The sequence below is a fragment of the Camellia sinensis genome, chromosome 13, assembly GCF_055761805.1.
Source record: "Camellia sinensis isolate YWXY chromosome 13, ASM5576180v1, whole genome shotgun sequence".
In the NCBI taxonomy this organism is placed as follows: domain Eukaryota; kingdom Viridiplantae; phylum Streptophyta; class Magnoliopsida; order Ericales; family Theaceae; genus Camellia; species Camellia sinensis.
This window is the reverse complement of record NC_138973.1, coordinates 31,153,571-31,171,465: the sequence shown is the minus strand read 5'-3', so window position 1 is coordinate 31,171,465 and position 17,895 is coordinate 31,153,571. Positions and strand designations below refer to the sequence as shown.

Sequence of the window (17,895 nt, the reverse complement as noted above, 5' to 3'; positions counted from 1 at the left end):
TGTTGTCAACTATAATATGACATTAATTGAACTAATACAATTACAAAGACAAAGTAAATTAAGAAATTGATGATTAACTACAACCTTGGCCTTAATTGAATTACTAATGTTTCCATCACTATCAGCCTATTTGAACATCAACTGTTTCCCCTTCTGCGGCTTCCCTCACCCAACCAACTTCTTCATCACGAAGCATTATATTTTCTTCCAATTGTTGGCTCATGTATGGCTCGATTTGTGGATCAGTCGAACTCATATCAAATAAACCTCTTTGAGACATCTTCACCACGACTTGCCAGTCTGGTTGTAACGGGTCTGCAACATACCAAACTTGCTCTGCTTGGGACGCCAAGATGAAAGGTTCATTGGTAATTCGATCATCTCGGTACAACAAATGATTGAAGTTCACCAACGTGAAATTGAAGACATCTTCTTTCTTTCCGTGAATGTTGTCAATCCAATCACACTTAAACAACACATGTTTCTTCTCATTGGAATATCGAATCTCAACAATATCTGTCAATTGTCCATAATAGTACACAGACCCCACACGAGGATTCTTGTCTTTTCGACTAGCATAACTTATGGTATCTGCCTTCAAAGCTACACCACAATTTTGTGTGGCTCGACGATCATCCATGGCCTTTACTCGATACCGAAACCCATTCAGTATATACCTGTTGAACCTCCTTGCCAAGTTATGAGGACCATTTGCCAATAGAATAATCTCTTCAGAAAATATGACATCAGTAGTCCTTCGCAAAGTTTGGACCTATTTTACACGAAAATGTAAAATTTAAAATGTAGTTCAACTTAAGTAACTAGAATCTATAGAGTTAAATACATACATGTTCCTTGAACCAAATGTGAAAAGTTTCAAAATGTTCACGCCGAAGCTGATGATCGTCAACACGAGGCATTTTGAGCTTAAGTACTTCAAGGTGTTCGCTGTGTAGATTGAAATTTTAGCAATACAAAAAATTTTGTAGAAAATTCAATAAAACATAATAAAATATTGAGTGTGTGACTTAACCTACTTTATGAATGGTTGAACCGCGCTTGTATTGAATAAGATGTACCGATGAGCTTGTACCCAAGAAGTATTATCAAGATAAAAGCTTGTGTTTTCACCAATAGCATGACCCAAATTATCAGCACCACTATAGTTCCTCACGGGTCGACTAGATTTGGTTTCCACATCATTGAGATATTGTGCACAAAAATTCAGGCATTCTTCCATAAGATATCCTTTAGCAATTGATCCTTCAGGATGAGCTCTATTACGCACGTATTGCTTCAAAGTAAGAAGATACCTCTCAATTGGATACATCCATCGAAACTGAATCGCTCCACCCAATAAGGCTTCATCAGCTAGATGTATAGGCAAGTGCTCCATTATATCAAAAAAACTCGGAGGAAATATTTTCTCTAGATGACAAAGTGTTATAGCGATACGATCTTGAATATATTGCAAATCCGTCGCACGATTCACTTTTGAACACAATTGTCTAAAGAAATTGCTCAATTCAATCAAGGGTTCAATTACATTCTTCGGTAACGATCTTCGAATAGCCAATGGAATAAGTTGTTGCATCAGAATATGACTATCGTGGCTCTTAAGACCCCCAATACTTCTATCATGTGAGCGCACACGACGTGATATATTGGATGAATAGCCGTCGGGAACTCTTACTTCCTTCAACACTTTCAAGAACAAATCTTTCTCATCCTTGGTCATTGTGAATTGTGCTACTGGTAAATAGGCTTTATTCGACCCTCTTAACTGCAAATGTAGGGGTTTTCTAATATTCATATCTTGTAAATCACGCCGAGCATTAACGCCATCCTTCGATTTTCCTGCAACCCCTAATATTGTCCACAACACATTGTCACAAACATTCTTCTCTATATGCATCACATCGAGGTTGTGTCTTATTAGATTGTGCTCCCAATATGGCAATTCATAAAAGATACTTTTTTTCTTCCAACTGTGGGTGCGATGTCCAGCTTTCTCCTTCTCTACCTGTCTCCTATGCCTCTCCTTAAGGTCATCCCTCTTGTACTGGGTTAAAATACCCTCAGATTCTAATTGTAGCAACATCTCAGTTCCAGACAACAATTTGGGTTTGAGTCGGACTTCCCGAGTACCATCAAATGATACTTTATCCTTCCGGAATTTATGGCCAGTAGGTAAAAATCTGCGATGACCCAAGTATGATTGTTTCCTACTATGCTTCAACCAACACGATGTAGTTTCCTTATTGCAACAAGGACATGCATATTCGCCTTTAGTGCTCCATCCTGACAAGTTTGCGTATGCAGGAAAATCACTAATTGTCCACAGTAAAGCTGCATGCATTTGAAACATTTGATTTGTTGATGCATCAAATGTTGACACACCCTCATTCCATAGTTCTTTCAACTCCTCAATCAACGGTTGCATGTACACATCAATCTTGTCACCAGGTCCTTTTGGGCCGTCAATAAGCACGGCTAAAATTAGAAATGGTTGCTTCATGCACATCCATGGCGGCAAGTTGTATGGAACGAGCACAACAGGCCAAGTGCTATGAACTATGTTCATCGTTCTGAATGGGTTAAAACCATCAAATGCTAAGCCAAGCCTTACACTTCGGCAATCATTACTAAACTCAATATTCCGACGGTCAAAATCTTTCCATGCAAGGGAGTCAGCAGGATGCCTGAAGACACCATCATCAGTTCGTTCCTCTGCATGCCATCTCATTAACTTGGCCGTCTTGGATGACATAAACAACCTCTGCAACCTTGGCTTTAAAGGAAAATACCTCATCTGTTTTGCAGCTATTCGTTTGCCACCTTTGTTAAGACCATTTGAACCACCATCACCATTTGATTTCCATCTACAACTGTTGCATATGACACATTTATCAAGATTGGCGTCCTCGTTTCGAAACAACATGCAACTGTTGGGACATGCATCCCACGTCTCATACGTGAAGCCCAAATCTGTTGTGACCTTTTGAGCTTTATAATATGAGTCCGGGAGTTTCACACCCAACGGGAACGCCTCATTCAATAACTCAAGCAGCATGTCAACAGACTTGTCTGTCCACTGATTAAGCACCTTCAAATGTAAAAGTCGAACAATGAATGACAAAGATGTGAACTTCTGACAACCCGGATACAATTCACTTTGTGCATCTTGAAGAAGTTTGAAATACTTTGCAGTCTCTGCATTTGGACCGAGCTGGGGTTCAAATGCATGGGGATCAGGCCCCTGTGGTTCATCACCCTCAACACTTGTATCGGCATGTGGATTTCCCATAGCCCCTTGTATCATTCCAATCATATCATCCCCAATGTCTGAATTAGCTAATGTTTCATTCTCTCGATTACCATGCAGAGATACGTAAGATTCCCCATGATTAATCCAATGTTTGTATTTTTTAAAAAAACCATTCAAAATCAGATGCTCCCGTACACCCTCTCGTACAAAATAGTATCGATTCTCACACTTCCTACACGGACAACTGATCATCGAACCTTCAACCCTATTGGTGTAGGCAAACACAAGGAATTCATCAATCCCATTAATGTATCCGCTCGACATCCTATTTGGAAAATCGATCCAACTCTTATCCATCATCTGTACACATCCACAAAAATATCTCATCAAAGTAACTCTAAATATAATACCAACGTATTCATGTACCATGATACCTATCCATCCAATTTCTCTGAAATAGGTAGGTAGTCTTATCCTAGTTAATTATTTACCGATTTAATAGGAGAACATAAAAAATGATATAATTTCATACTTTCTGAGTCATAACTTAAAAAATAAATAAATCATAACCAAACACCACATGAGACACAAGTTGCACCTTAGGATTTCTATTCCATAGAAAGATTTTGTCAATTATCAAAAAGTTGAAATTGCAATATTCAAAGGAAACAACCAGGTAGTTCAAAACCAATATAGACGGATCACAAAACGAAATAGGAGTACCATTTACATTCGAAAATGCAAGCAATGTTATTATAGAATACAACAAATAAAAAGAATAGACTCTTCATAGCCCATTTTTGCAATTTACAATTCCGATTACACTTTGGCCTTTCATCATGAAAATGCACACCCTTCTTCATATAGAAAGTCAAATATATGAAAATAAACATATAGGGAGAAAATATTACAACTACAGAACTACTTTCCATGTTACCTTCCTAATTTTCATAAATGAAATCAAGTAGAGTCACTTCCTCCTGACCAAACTATTCTTGGACTAATTTGGTTGCATTTCGTGTTCAATTTTTTTTCCTAATTTTTTTTTTTACATATATAAAAATAGGTTGTGAATTTTTAAAAGTTTATTATTTGTCAAAATAATAAATGTTATTATTATTTATAATATTTCCATAAATGTCAAAATAATAAACTTACTAATTTGGTTATACTAATTTTTAATTTGGTTATAAGAAACTTAATAATTTGGTTATAATAAACTTAATAATAAACTTACTAATAAACTTGGTTATAATAAACTTAATAATAAACTTAATAAGTTTAATTTGGTTATAAACAACCTAAGTTTAATTTGGTTATAATAAACTTAATAATAAACTTATTAATTTTTTTTTTACATATATAAAAATAGGTTGTGAATTTTTAAAAGTTTATTATTTGTCAAAATAATAAATGTTATTATTATTTATAATATTTCCATAAATGTCAAAATAATAAACTTACTAATTTGGTTGCATTTCGTGTTCAATAATATTTCCATAAATGTTATTATTATTTATTTAAATATACAGATTTTATAATATCAATGTAATTAGAATTATAATGTATATATATATATATATATAATTTACATATTTATATATATATATATATATCAATATGTATATATATATAAAGATGCTACAAATTTATATATATATATATATATATATATACAGATTTAATAATGTATACATATTAATTTACATATTTATATATATATATATATATCAATATATATATATATAAAGATGATACAGATTTAATAATGTATATATACAGATTTAATAATGTATATATATATATAAAGATGAGACAGATTTATATATATGCATATTGATACAGATTTATATATACAGATTTAATAATGTATATCTACAGATTTAATAATGTATATATATATATATAAAGATGAGACAGATTTATATATATACATATTCATACAGATTTATATATATATATACAGATTTCATAATGTAAATATTATCAATATATATATATATATAGATGATACAGATTTATATACGTATATATATATAGATGATACATATGTATATATCTATACAGAGAGAGAGAGAGAGAGAGAGCATACCGCACCACCGTTCGTCCTCACCGCACCACCGCCGCACCACCGCACCACCGTTCGTCCTCGCCGCAGCACCGCCGCACCACCGCACCACCGTTCGCCGTTCGGCTTCGCAGGGATTTGGGGGAAAGAACTTGGTTTCACAGATTTAGGGATTTGGATATAGGTTTCACTTTTGATCGAGCGGCAAGATGAAGAGGGGGAAAAAAAAATTCACTTTTTGCGACGGTAGGTTTTACACCGTCGCAAATGTCAAGTAATTTATGCATAAAACGACGCCGTTTAACTTACACTTATTTGCGACGGACAATTGCCGTCGCAATATGTAAAATATTCGCGACAGCAACCATACGCCGTCTCCAAAAAATTGCTTTTGGCGACGGTAAAAATAACCGTCGCTAATACTGATGCATTTACTTCCTACCGCGCATTTCTTATTACCGACGGGGACAATGCCGTCGCTAAAGCCCTCATTTGCGACGGTTGAGGCTGCCGTCCCAAAAAACCATTTTTTGCGACGGGAAAATTGCCGTCGCTAATGCTTCCGTGTTTTTTACCCCCTTTTCTTGTAGTGATATAAGGTCCATAGAACTGTGTAGACATACATAAGACAGAAAAAAATTTAAACTTATATAATGTCAAACTTCCGTAAGACTTGTATCACCATGCACATAATGTCATGAGGGGCCTAGCTCAGCGTACAAATAAGCAAAACAAACAACAAAACATCTTCAACAGGTTCGTAAAACTTGACTTCTCAAAAAGAACTTCCTCGGGAGGCACGATGGCTGGTTGACCCCCAAAAAACACTCCAGGCAACAACTTAGGCCTGGTGACGCACCTGCTCACCTACATATATAATATAAATAGTGAGCGAAAGTCCAGTAAATAATAACAGAGTAAAGGGTTTGAATGAATGACGTCTCTTGTTAGATTCAGAAAAACGGAAACAGATTCATATTCATATTCTTGTGCAAATCATATACAGAAATCAAAGTTTATGTGTAATCATACATGGTACAGCCATGAGCGTTATCATGCTTGTTAGTTCCATGAGGAACCTCCGATATTGGGAACTTGAAATATAATTGAGCCACGGTATTGTTACCCCTGGGCGAGGGCCATGAGACTGGGCAATGGCCTTATACTCATAGACCATGGTATTATTACCCTCAGGTAAGGGCCTTGTGCCAAGGATGCCAGGAATACATTTTCAGAAATTTGGATAATCATTCATTCATACAAAACATCACATTTCAAAAAACTAATCATTTCATAGCATCATAAAATAATTAAGGTTAAACATAATTTTACAGAGTTATTACTCAGAGATGGCTCCAGAGATAGACAGACAGAGCAGACAGATCAAAGAGCTTACGGCGCGTAACCTACACAAGCATAACAGATACATACTTGAAACACACACCCGGATAAAACTGGATTTATTTTATTCATTCCTAGTGTGTTTTTAGACCTTAACCTCATTATTGTGTCTTGATCTTGGCCTAGGAATGCCAAGGATGTAATGAGGATGCTAAAATGCACTTAGAAACACTTAACAAAACTTGCTGAAAACAAGGGTCCCACTCGAGCGGACATGCAAAAATGTGAGTGGTCACTTGAGCTCAACTTTTGTCGCTCGAACGGTCTGCAAACTCAGTAAAAGTACTGGTTCCTTGATTTTTCCGCTTGACGCTCGCTCGAGTGTAACTTTTGTCGCTCGAGTGGTCTACAAAACATGTGAACTTCTGGGAGCTTGCATTTCATGCTCGAGCGAACTTTCGATCGCTCGAGCAGAAGTGCAAGATCACAGAGTGGTCGCTCGAGCGCAAGTTTTGTCACTCAAGCAGAGAGGTCGAATTCTGGAATTTCTAGATTCACCTCTAAGCTGCAAAACTCGAATCAAACACTTTAAAACTCATTCTTTTGGGACAAAAACTTGAAGAAAACTTGTGTAGACTTGGAAAACATCTTGAATGCAAAACCATTCGCAAAATCAAGGCCCAATAGCATGCCAATTGTTCAAAAGCCAACTTGAAACTTATGAATATGCCATGAACATGACATGCATGAATTTCTATGAACTTAGACTTCCCAAAACATGATCAATTAAGGTCAAATGGTAAGAATTGTGATGAATTCTCAAAACCAAGTCAACATAGACACATGCATTTGAAAATTCTTTATAATCAAACTCAAAATGCTATGGTATATGCATGCATGCATGATACACTCCTATAGTCATCCATCTAAGTTCGATTTTTGCATTACACCACTCAATTCTTATGTTAATTTACCTTTCTCACTTGATTTCATGTAGTAATCACTAAATTACAACTAAACGGTAGAAATCTTTACCTTAGAAGCTCAATTGTGTGCTAGGTGTTCAATTGCTAGAGTTTTCAAGTTCAACATCTCTCTTTCTCTCTCATGTTTGGTGTGTGTGTAAGCTCAAAGATGTGTTGAAGTGAAGAAAAGGAATGAGTGGAGGCACAATAGGAGTCTTATATAGGCTTAATTAGGAGTTGGCTAATTAGTTGACATTAATTATTCTAATTTAATCACCCCGAATCGAATTTCAATTAAACCTATCATAAAATTCTAAAAATTCCAAATAACACATATCCTAAGTCAATTTCGTGATTGGTTGCCGATAAAGCCTTCAATTCATAGAACAAAACAGAAAGTCAAAAATATATTCCTACGATAAACAGATAGAAACACAAATAATCCAACACGCATGTAATTAATGTAGAATTTCTTCTTAATCACTTATTAAACATTATTATTCATGGATTATACGTTAATCATGAGTCAGAGTTGTTACAATAATTAAATAAAATCATAACCAAAATAATGTTATAACCAATAATATCACAATGTGTCATAACTAACAACAAAATTCAGAATTTATTAATTTGTCTAGTATTTATTAATAAATTTTACATTCTATTAATAAAATTTATTAATTTATGAATGTAAAATTCATCTAGGAAAAATTAATTTATGAATGTAAAATTCATCTAGGAAAAATACTAGACAAATTAATTTGTCTAGAATGTAAAATTTATTAATTTGGCTATTTTTCCTGAATGAATTGTCTATTTGGCATATGTATATACTTTTTCAATGTGGAAAAACAACCATTGACTAGTTGAGGGACAATTCTTCAAACTGGTAACACCAAAATGCAAACGAAAAACTTTACAAGATTTGCAAAAATTAGAAGCAAGGCTCAACAACAAATTAATTTTTTTTTTAATTTTTATTTTTAAAACTGAACCAAAATTCAAAAAACACACTGCTACCAATCCTAAGGCAGAAACCAATTGCTGTAACACTACTCATTTACATCACCAATTTTTATCCCTTTTTTATTTCATCACTTCAAAATCCAAGCAGAATTTTGTGCCACTCATTCATGATGAGCTGAGTGAGAAATGTTTTAGGCAGGGACAATGTGAGCATCTGGCTCTGATGCTTCATTTTTCTTGGCCTTCCCTTTCTCAAGCAAGTAAAGTCTTTCTGCTTCAGGTATTGCCAACATGATCGTGTTCAGCTTCAAATTCAACTCTTCGACCTTTTCCATGAGCCTGTCATTTGTAAACATGCCAAGAATGACACTTTGGATCGTTTGCCAGCTTTCTGTCAGTGGCAAAACTATAATTACAGCTGATCCAATTGTACCCCATGCTATTGCTATGATTGCCCAGAATGTGAAGTACCCTTCGCTGAATCGCCCTGCAATAACCCAACAACAAAACAAAACAATAAAAAAGGAAGAAGAGTTTAATCAACTCACATCTTTCATTTCCAATTTCCATTTATTTACTTGTTCAACAACAAAAACAAAAGAACAAAACAAAAATGCTGCTTATCAAACTGAGGTAACATATTATCGGCACAAAATGACACTTCTTCAATTGATATAATCTCAAAAAGTTCACCTGTAGAAGTTGGGAATGAGGTTATGGTCAGTTCATGTCTTGGTGATGAATTTTTCATTTTAATTTTTGGTAGTGGCTTCAAAATAGAAGGATTAAGCATTCATGTGCTATTATGGAAATCGAAGCAAAAAGTGAATATCAAAATTTTGAATTTACCTGTGAGATTGGATTACAAGGAATCAGAACGAACAGAATGAGTTGCCAGCTAATTGCTGAAAGTCCCTGGCCTCATTCCGTCCATTCTCAAGGCCTTTGGTCCGATTCCTGGTAATCCAATCTCACAAAAATATGAACATAAAAAATGTGAATTCAAACACTGGTTATTGAATTTACCTGCAGGAAGAGAAAGAAGGGGCCACAACAAAACAATCACAACAGTAAAACCAACACCCCATTTCACAATCCACGCTTTCGCTCTTATCAGCTTTTCCTCCTTGAACTCCTCAGCTAGCAATTCACTCTTTTCCTTCTCAACCATAGTTATCTGCTTTGTCGTATCCCAATCATAGTTTTGAGGCCACAAAAAACTACACACGGCATGAATTGCTCCACCAGTAAGTGTGGACACGAGGTTTCCAGCAAGCATCGGTGCATTCCTTCCAGTCGTGTCAAGATTGACCCTTCCATACTCAACACTCGCAAGTGACAGCCAAGTGATAATCCCAAGAATGCAACCAATAGTCGTCCCAAGGATGGCACCGATTGCATTTGCTTTTCGCCATAGAAGCATGAAAGCTATGGGAAGGACGGCAGAGCCAATGAAGACTCCCGTGGCAAGGTACATCCATCCTAATGAAACTCCAGCCTTGTTTAGTATTACTGCTAAAAGTCCCATGAAACATCCGAAGCCTAGGACGACTCCCCTTGACACTCTGAGGATTTGCTTTCCAGTTGCATCTGGGTTTATGTAAGTGCGGTAGATGTCATAAGTGCATAAGGAAGAGACTGCTATTAGTTCTGATGAACCGGCAGACGTCACAGCCCTGTTTTTCATGTGCCAGAAAATTCAGTGTTTATAACATAATACTGAAATATTGGAGTTTCAAGATTTAGTACATATTTGAACAAAGAAAGAATGAATTGGCCAGAATGTGGGGATTTGAAAATTAAACTGTCAAAACTTCGCTAAACAAAATTTCAAATTCAACTGATATTTGAATAAGACGAAAGTTTAGTATTGCACATTTTAGAAGCCACAAAAATCTGAAATCTTGAAATTATGGTACTCGATCACCAATCTTGAAATCTTGAAATCTGAAATCTGAAATCTTGAAATCTGAAATCTGAAATCTTTAAGTTTGAGTAGTAAAATTGTCCAAAGTAGTAAATGTAAATGTCCAAAATTCTAAAACCACTGAGAATAAAAATTGAAAAAAAAGGAATGCTAGAACTCAAATGGTGATTGTAAATATAAGATCACCAATTGGCTTAGCTCATTTCGTTTTGAGGGCCTTCAACTGATATTGGGGATGACACTTCGACATATAACTTACAAAAGCTTTACCAAGCTTCATAAGAGTATTGATGTACTTTTTCATCTAAAAATGTAGTCTTACTACACTGATATTAGCAAGATCATGGTCTATATATAATGCTCAATTCATGTTAGCTACAGTTTTGAAATTGTTAATGTAGCATTGCTTGAAACTCACATAAAAAGCATAGTAAGTAGAAGAATAGATCCTCCTTTTCCCATCAAAGCAATGGCCGTTGCAGGAGGAACAAGTCCATGACTAGCCTCACTTGCCGTTATAGGTAGATCAAGGGCTAGTGCTCCTAGACCTAGTGACGTTGCCAGAGAGAATGGCACAGCAAACCAGACCAACCCGCCCAGCAAATAGCCCTTATGAGTTGATGAAGGCCTTGCAGCAATGGCACTTACCCAATATCCCTACACATTCAAATATTCTTTGTTATTTAGCAATTGAAGAATGTAGACACAGGGCCAACGCTCACTTACATTGTCAACAAACACGGTACCAAAGTTGCCAACAATGTTAATTATCCCGAAGACGAGCCCTCCAGAACTCAACATTGTAAGGTAAGAGCCCTTGTAATTCCCACTAACTGGCCCACAAGACTGCCCATTATGGGTGAGTGGCTCTTGGCAGACTCTTGATTTGCTTGCAACCTCAAGTAGACGATGGTATACGATACTTGGGCTGCCTAGCTTACTGCTTGATGTGTAAACTAAGTACACAAACACGACTAAAACAACGTGCACTGAAACCAAAGACAAAAATAATAGAGCTCATATAAGCACCAAATGTAACTGGAAAACAAGATTACAATATGAAGAGCGAAAATACCTATTACTGAATGTATGTAGCTTGCCAAGAAGGTGGCTTTTAGTCCCCCTGCAAGCGTGTAGACAACTACGCCAAGTGGGATTAAAAAACTTGCAGCGTAGATGTTCACTCCAGTGAGTGCATTCACGACAGCAGAGCCACCAAGAAGAAGCATGGCCGTGACAATGATGTTTGTCAAGAAGCAAAAAGTGAGAAACACAAGATGAGCAGCGGTTCCCCATCTAAAGTAATGGAAAGATAGCCATCAAATTCAAGTAAACGAAGTTTTTCAACGAGTAAAATGATTAAAGTAGCTATGGCCCGTTCTGGGTTTTGAGTGGAATCATGACAACTATTTGACATACCGAGCTTTCACAATTTCACATACGGTATGAGTATAGGGGGCCTTTCTTTTGATCTCTATCGCCATTACGCCAAACAAGAGTACCTGTTCAATTTAGAATTACCAAAATTATTTATTGAAAAGTATCTGATTTCCTTCTTGTGGAGACAAAGAACTTAAGAACAAAAACAATGGAGAAAAAAGAAGAGTTGACATGCCTGGATGGTAGCCCCACTGGCATACCAGAAAGGGCCGCTAACTCCATATTCCCATGCAACATTTGAGCTTTGTAAAATTGTAGCAGCCCAAGTCCACTTTAGAAAACAATATTTTGAAGCCATTTGTTAGGTGAACATAAAGGTATTCCAGATTTGCAGAAGTGGGTGAACTGAGCACATTACCTGAGATACAATCACACTAGCAATCAGTCCTGTTTTAACATTCCTGCCTGCAGTGTTGAACCATTCTGATGTGTGGTGCGATCCAACATATCGCTTCTCCAGCCAAACCTGGCAAATTAATTCATAGTTTGTTGTTTCAATTTAAACAAGCAGCAATAATGGTAAAGAAACAAAAAGATAATTCACAGTAGTATGGAGTTTCAAATAGTTGTTACTTGTTAATGATCATACTTGTTTGGGAATTCAAATAATTGTTAATGATTCTATGTGGAAGGGGCACTCTCAAATTATTTTTCATATAATGGTCTTGGTCATTACCATCTACACTTCCACTTAGCTTATCCTTCAGGGAAAAATAAGTGCAACTCCAAGAAGCAGGAGAAGATTTATGATTTTATGAGGGGATTTTTTAGGATTCCAAAGGCTAAAACTTTTCAACAAGATTCTGGATAATTCTAAATACACCCACAAAATTTCTCAATACACCCATTTTACAATTCCCCAAATAGTGTGTTTATTCGATATTGCCACTAATTACAAGTGTGAACCTTATGAACAATAATAGAGTGTAGAGAGATAGAATGGGGGTAATACCAGAAAGGAGGTGGAGACAGCAAAGAAGGCCCCAAATCCAAGAATAACAGAGTACCCAACACCTTGATTTAAAACTGCTTTCCCTCCAAAGAAACTGCTCTGTCTCACGCAACTGTCACCCGTGCCGGAGTAATACTTGGCGGCGAACTCAAACGGCGGACAATTCGGCAGAGAAGAAGCCATGAAGTCACTTCTCTTCTCCAACTTCAACTGTCAGAGTCTGGCACTCTGTTTGTGGAAATTTTTATAAGAAAAATGCTTGGGAGCACTAATCAGTGCTCCCACTAATTAGGTGGCAGTGGGTCTCGCCATTAATGATGTAATGTTTTGGTTTTGGTGTTGTGTTTTTTTTTTTTTTTTTACTTTTTTAATGCATTAGTGCTATTAGTGGTGATGTTTTTAGTGGGATGAATCATTGTTGTTTTTATAAACACAGAGGAACCGTAAAACCCAAGTTTTGTATGTAATTATTTTTGGATAAATTAGTAATTAAATTAATTTATGTGGATCATTTAATAATATTAAGCCTCCGTTTGGGAAGTGGATTGGCTTTTTAGTTTTTTGGCTATTTTAGCCTTGGCTATTTTAGCCTGGTTTGGGAAGGGCTTTTTGGTTTTTTTGGCTTTTTTGACTTTTTTTGTGAGAGGTGATTGTAATGATTATGAGTTGGATTTGATGTTTTGTTTTTTGTGACTAAAATAGTTTATTTTGTTTTTTGTGGCTATTTTAGCCAAAAAAGCCTGGCTTTTTTCTTCCCAAACGGAAGGAATTAGTTATGAGATGATATTATTGTTGGGTATCTATACTATATATATAACCAAATGTAGTTATTTTGTTAAAAATCTCTAAATATTTATTCCTAAATTCTTATAATTTTGAAACTCTCTCTTTCCTACGTGGCAACCTTCTTTGAGTGCCTTTCTTATTTTCTATTTTTCTTTATTTTCTATTTGTTTGATTAATTATAATTAAAATTAATTTCATTGCTTATGGATAAAGATTTGAATTTTAAAATTTTTCCATATAGATAAACATATAAAAACTAAAAATTAATTTTATAGTCTACAAATAAAGATAAAAATTAAACAATTAATTTTAAAAAATTAATTTCATAACTTATAGATAATTTAAAATTTCTTCCTATAAATAAACAAATAAAAGTTGATAAATAACTTATAAAAATTAATTTCATGGCCTACAAATAAAGATAACGATTAAATAATTTTTTTTAAAAAAAAATTTCTCATTTTTTCTTCCCTTCATTTCGTACTTTAATTAATTTCATCATAGATAAACATATAAAAATTCATAAATAATTTATGAAAATTTATTTCATGACCTATAGATAAAGATAAAAATTAAAAAATTATTTAAAAAAATAATTTCATGACTTATAGATAAACAAACATATGAAAATTGATAAATAATTTATAAAAATTAATTTCGTGGCCTACAAATAAAAATAAAGATTAAATAATTGATTTACAAAAAAAGTAAAACAATAAAATTTAGATAAAGATATGATTTGTTAATCTATATATCTATCAAAAACATATATATCTAAATCTTTATTTTCATTTTCTCTTATCACATATTATCTTTTTTTATTTTAAATTTTTTATCTTATGAAATGTCCTTATCTATAACTTCTTATCTCCTATTGAATTCTTAACCTTCTTTTGATAATTTTTATTATTCGTTATTATCTACCAAGTGATAAAGAACAAATATAGTTGTTTTGTTAAAAGCCTCCAAATATTTATTCCTAAATTCTCATAATTTTGAAACTCTCTATTTCCTACGTGGCAACCTTTTCTGACTGTCTTTCATGTTTTCTATTTTTCTTCATTTTCTATTTGTTTGATTAATTATAATTGAAATTAATTTCATTGCTTATGGATAAAGATTTGAATTTCAAAATTTCTCCATATAGATAAACATATAAAAACTAAAAATTAATTTTATAGTCTACAGATAAAGATAAAAATTAAACAATTAATTTTAAAAAATTAATTTCATAACTTATAGATAATTTAAAATTTCTTCCTATAAAAAAACAAATAAAAGTTGATAAATAACTTATAAAAATTAATTTCATGGCCTACAAATAAAGATAAAGATTAAATAATTTTTTTTTATAAAAAAAAAAAAAAAAAACAAAATTACTCATTTTTTTCCCCTTCATTTCGTACTTTAATTAATTTCATTATAGATAAACATATAAAAATTCATAAATAATTTATGAAAATTTATTTCATGACCTATAGATAAAGATAAAAATTAAAAAATTATTTAAAAAATAATTTCATGAATTATAGATAAATAAACATATGAAAATTGATAAATAATTTATAAAAATTAATTTTGTGGCCTACAAATAAAGATAAAGATTAAATAATTGATTTACAAAAAAAGTAAAATAATAAAATTTAGATAAAGATAAGATTTGTTAATCTATATATCTATCAAAAACATATATATCTAAATCTTTATTTTCATTTGTTCATATTTTTTTTTCTCCTATCACATATTATCTTTTTTTATTTTAAATTTTTTATCTTATGAAATGTCTTTATCTATAACTTCTTATCTCCTATTAAATTCTTAACATTCTTTTGATAATTTTTATTATTCGTTATTATCTACCAAGTGATAAAGATTAAAAAAAAAATTATTGACTCTGAATGAGAAAAGTATTAATAATGAAATTGGTTCGCTCTAAATGAGAAGAGTATTAATAATGAAATAATAAAGGCTACATGGGAGAAGGCAGCACAAAAATCTCACAAAATTAATTTTCTTCACTATATTTATAAAATATAATAATTTGATATTCTTTCTATTAGTTATTAAAAATAAATTACAGTAGATCATTTTTTTTTAAGGCTGTCATTCGTTATAGTATTTCTCCAATCCCATCTCTAAATTCTCTCTTTGAAATTTTTGTTTTTTCAATAATTAAGTTTAGAATCAATTTCTTATCAAATTTGTTTTCTTGGTCCTTATCGAGACGAATAAAACTTTCATTTAATATATGAAATTAATGAATATAATACAAAGATGATAAGGAAGTACTACATGCTTGTTAATATCTCTATGTTATTTTAGTTGATTTGTTATATTATACTATCAATTTAGAGCTCATATGATTTAATTCAATGTCCATGACTTTATTTGTATTCGACCATTTTTTCCCACAGATATAAAAAAATTTTGGGGTATATAATGATTAAAACTATCATTTGTTATATTTCTTCAAGTACAATTCAAATAATTTTTCATCATTTTTTTTATAAATAAAATAGATTAAAACTATTCTCTTATATAATTTTTATAATACTATTAAATTCTTATCTTGATTGATTTTTTTAAAATGACGTTGGATCTATGCAAGTATTCTTCAAACTATGGAGAAGGATTTATACTTTGATATGATATGCATGTGTCATTGATAGAGGAAATCAAAGATAGAGAGTTGCTAATATAATCAATTAATGATTTGTTTGAGAAGTTCTTTTTATAAACAAGGCAACAAACTTAGATTAAAATTTTTAAAAAACTACTTATAAATTATAATTAAAAGTTGATATTCATAATTTGATCCCACAATAATAATATACACCACTGATTTAAAAGTCCAAGTAAATTTATGATAACTTTTATGAGCTTATAGAATTTCTCTCTTTTAATGTTTTGTTTAGTTTGATACAAGTTATTTATGTTATTAATTTGGTGTTTACCACATCACAACCAATGGAATCACCCTCCAGATCTTCTTTTCTTTCTTCTTTAACTTCTCTCCTGCCCACCACAACAGTAAACACTCCACAGATCCTGGAATAGCAGTTTGGATATCCTACCAACCCAACATTTCAGCCCAAACCCTCCACACAAAAGGACACCAAATTAAGACATGAGTCACTGATTCACTATCACTGCCACAAAACACGCAAGCAATGGAAGCACTAGAGTTGATCACCCCCAGTTTTTGTGGAAGTGCAGGAATGAGTGTGTATTCAGAAAAAACTATTCCAAATGTGGAGGACCTTTGTGACTTAATTAAATATAGGATTGCATTTTGGTTAAAGCCAGCTTTCAGTGAGTTTAATTTTTCAGTTCAGGATTTTGTGCTTAATCTGAGGCAAGTGAGGAAGTGCTTGGGAGGGTGTTTTGGTTTGGTGTCCTGATCTGTGGTGTGCTGTTAGGCTTTGTTGCTGGGTGTATGCTGCACTACTGTTTTTTTGGTGGGACTTGAGAGGTTTGCTGGGCTGGTATGGTGTATTACCCAGATTGTATGCTGTTATGCTTTGAGGATTGGTACATGTTATACTGGTGTTTTGCTATTTTGTTGCTTGGTATACTACTGTTTTGCTATTTTGCTGCTTGGGTGTATGCTGTATGCTAGGTTGGTATGGTGTATTACTCAGATTGTGTGCTGTTAAGCTATATTGTACTAGTGTTTTGCTATGTTGCGGTGGATTGGTATATGTTGTTCTGCTTTATGTTGTTCTGTTGCTGTGTTGTAGGTTGCAGGTGTGTAGTGTTGGGATTCGATGGGTAGTGTGAGAGGTTTTTGGTCTGCTATGAAGGATTGTTTATTTATGGGAAGGATGCTTTATTGTACAGATCAGGAGGTATTTAGGTGGTTTTTGAGCTGAACTGTTTGGGATTTGGCCTGCTGGTTGAATTATGCTTCCATGCTGGATAGTCATTTGTTTGGTCTCTTAGTTCGAAGACGTAGTCTAGCTCTCTATCTGTTTGTCTTTTTTCTTGCTTTCTGTTGTTGGTTCCTCACCAACTGGCGCTGGGAGCTTCTGTTTAGCTCCAAGCTCCCCTTATTGATGTAATATTTCCTACTGTGTTTGTTGCATCAATAAATATTTCTTTTTGCTGGTCAAAAAAAAAAAAAAAAAGAAGATTATTTGTGTTATTAAGTGATTATGATACTATTATTCTCAATAGTTTTTA

General features: G+C 33.5%; 2 protein-coding genes across 5 annotated transcripts; both read right to left on the bottom strand.

Moving 5' to 3' along the window:
* Nucleotides 1-5: 5 nt before the first annotated feature.
* Nucleotides 6-3,625, bottom strand: LOC145805273 (uncharacterized). The gene is made up of 4 exons (XM_082900384.1): nucleotides 1,038-3,625; nucleotides 849-948; nucleotides 678-772; nucleotides 6-9 (listed from the first exon to the last, which is right to left on the bottom strand). Exons 1-4 carry the CDS (start codon nucleotides 3,623-3,625, stop codon nucleotides 6-8), a joined length of 2,787 nt encoding a protein of 928 aa, XP_082756510.1.
* A 4,964-nt stretch (nucleotides 3,626-8,589) lies between these two features.
* Nucleotides 8,590-13,362, bottom strand: LOC114289874 (urea-proton symporter DUR3). 4 transcript variants are annotated; one of them, XM_082901837.1, is made up of 9 exons: nucleotides 12,928-13,362; nucleotides 12,334-12,441; nucleotides 12,151-12,246; nucleotides 11,955-12,037; nucleotides 11,611-11,831; nucleotides 11,262-11,524; nucleotides 10,954-11,192; nucleotides 9,635-10,284; nucleotides 8,590-9,095 (listed from the first exon to the last, which is right to left on the bottom strand). In XM_082901837.1, the coding sequence occupies exons 1-9, from the start codon at nucleotides 13,108-13,110 to the stop codon at nucleotides 8,800-8,802; spliced, it is 2,139 nt and encodes a 712-aa protein (XP_082757963.1). In that variant the 5' UTR covers nucleotides 13,111-13,362; the 3' UTR covers nucleotides 8,590-8,799. The 4 variants fall into 4 exon arrangements, with proteins under 4 accessions (XP_082757963.1, XP_082757964.1, XP_082757966.1 ...); XM_082901838.1 differs by having other exon boundaries at nucleotides 11,262-11,509; XM_082901840.1 differs by lacking the exon at nucleotides 12,928-13,362 and adding an exon at nucleotides 12,565-12,697.
* Nucleotides 13,363-17,895: the final 4,533 nt, after the last annotated feature.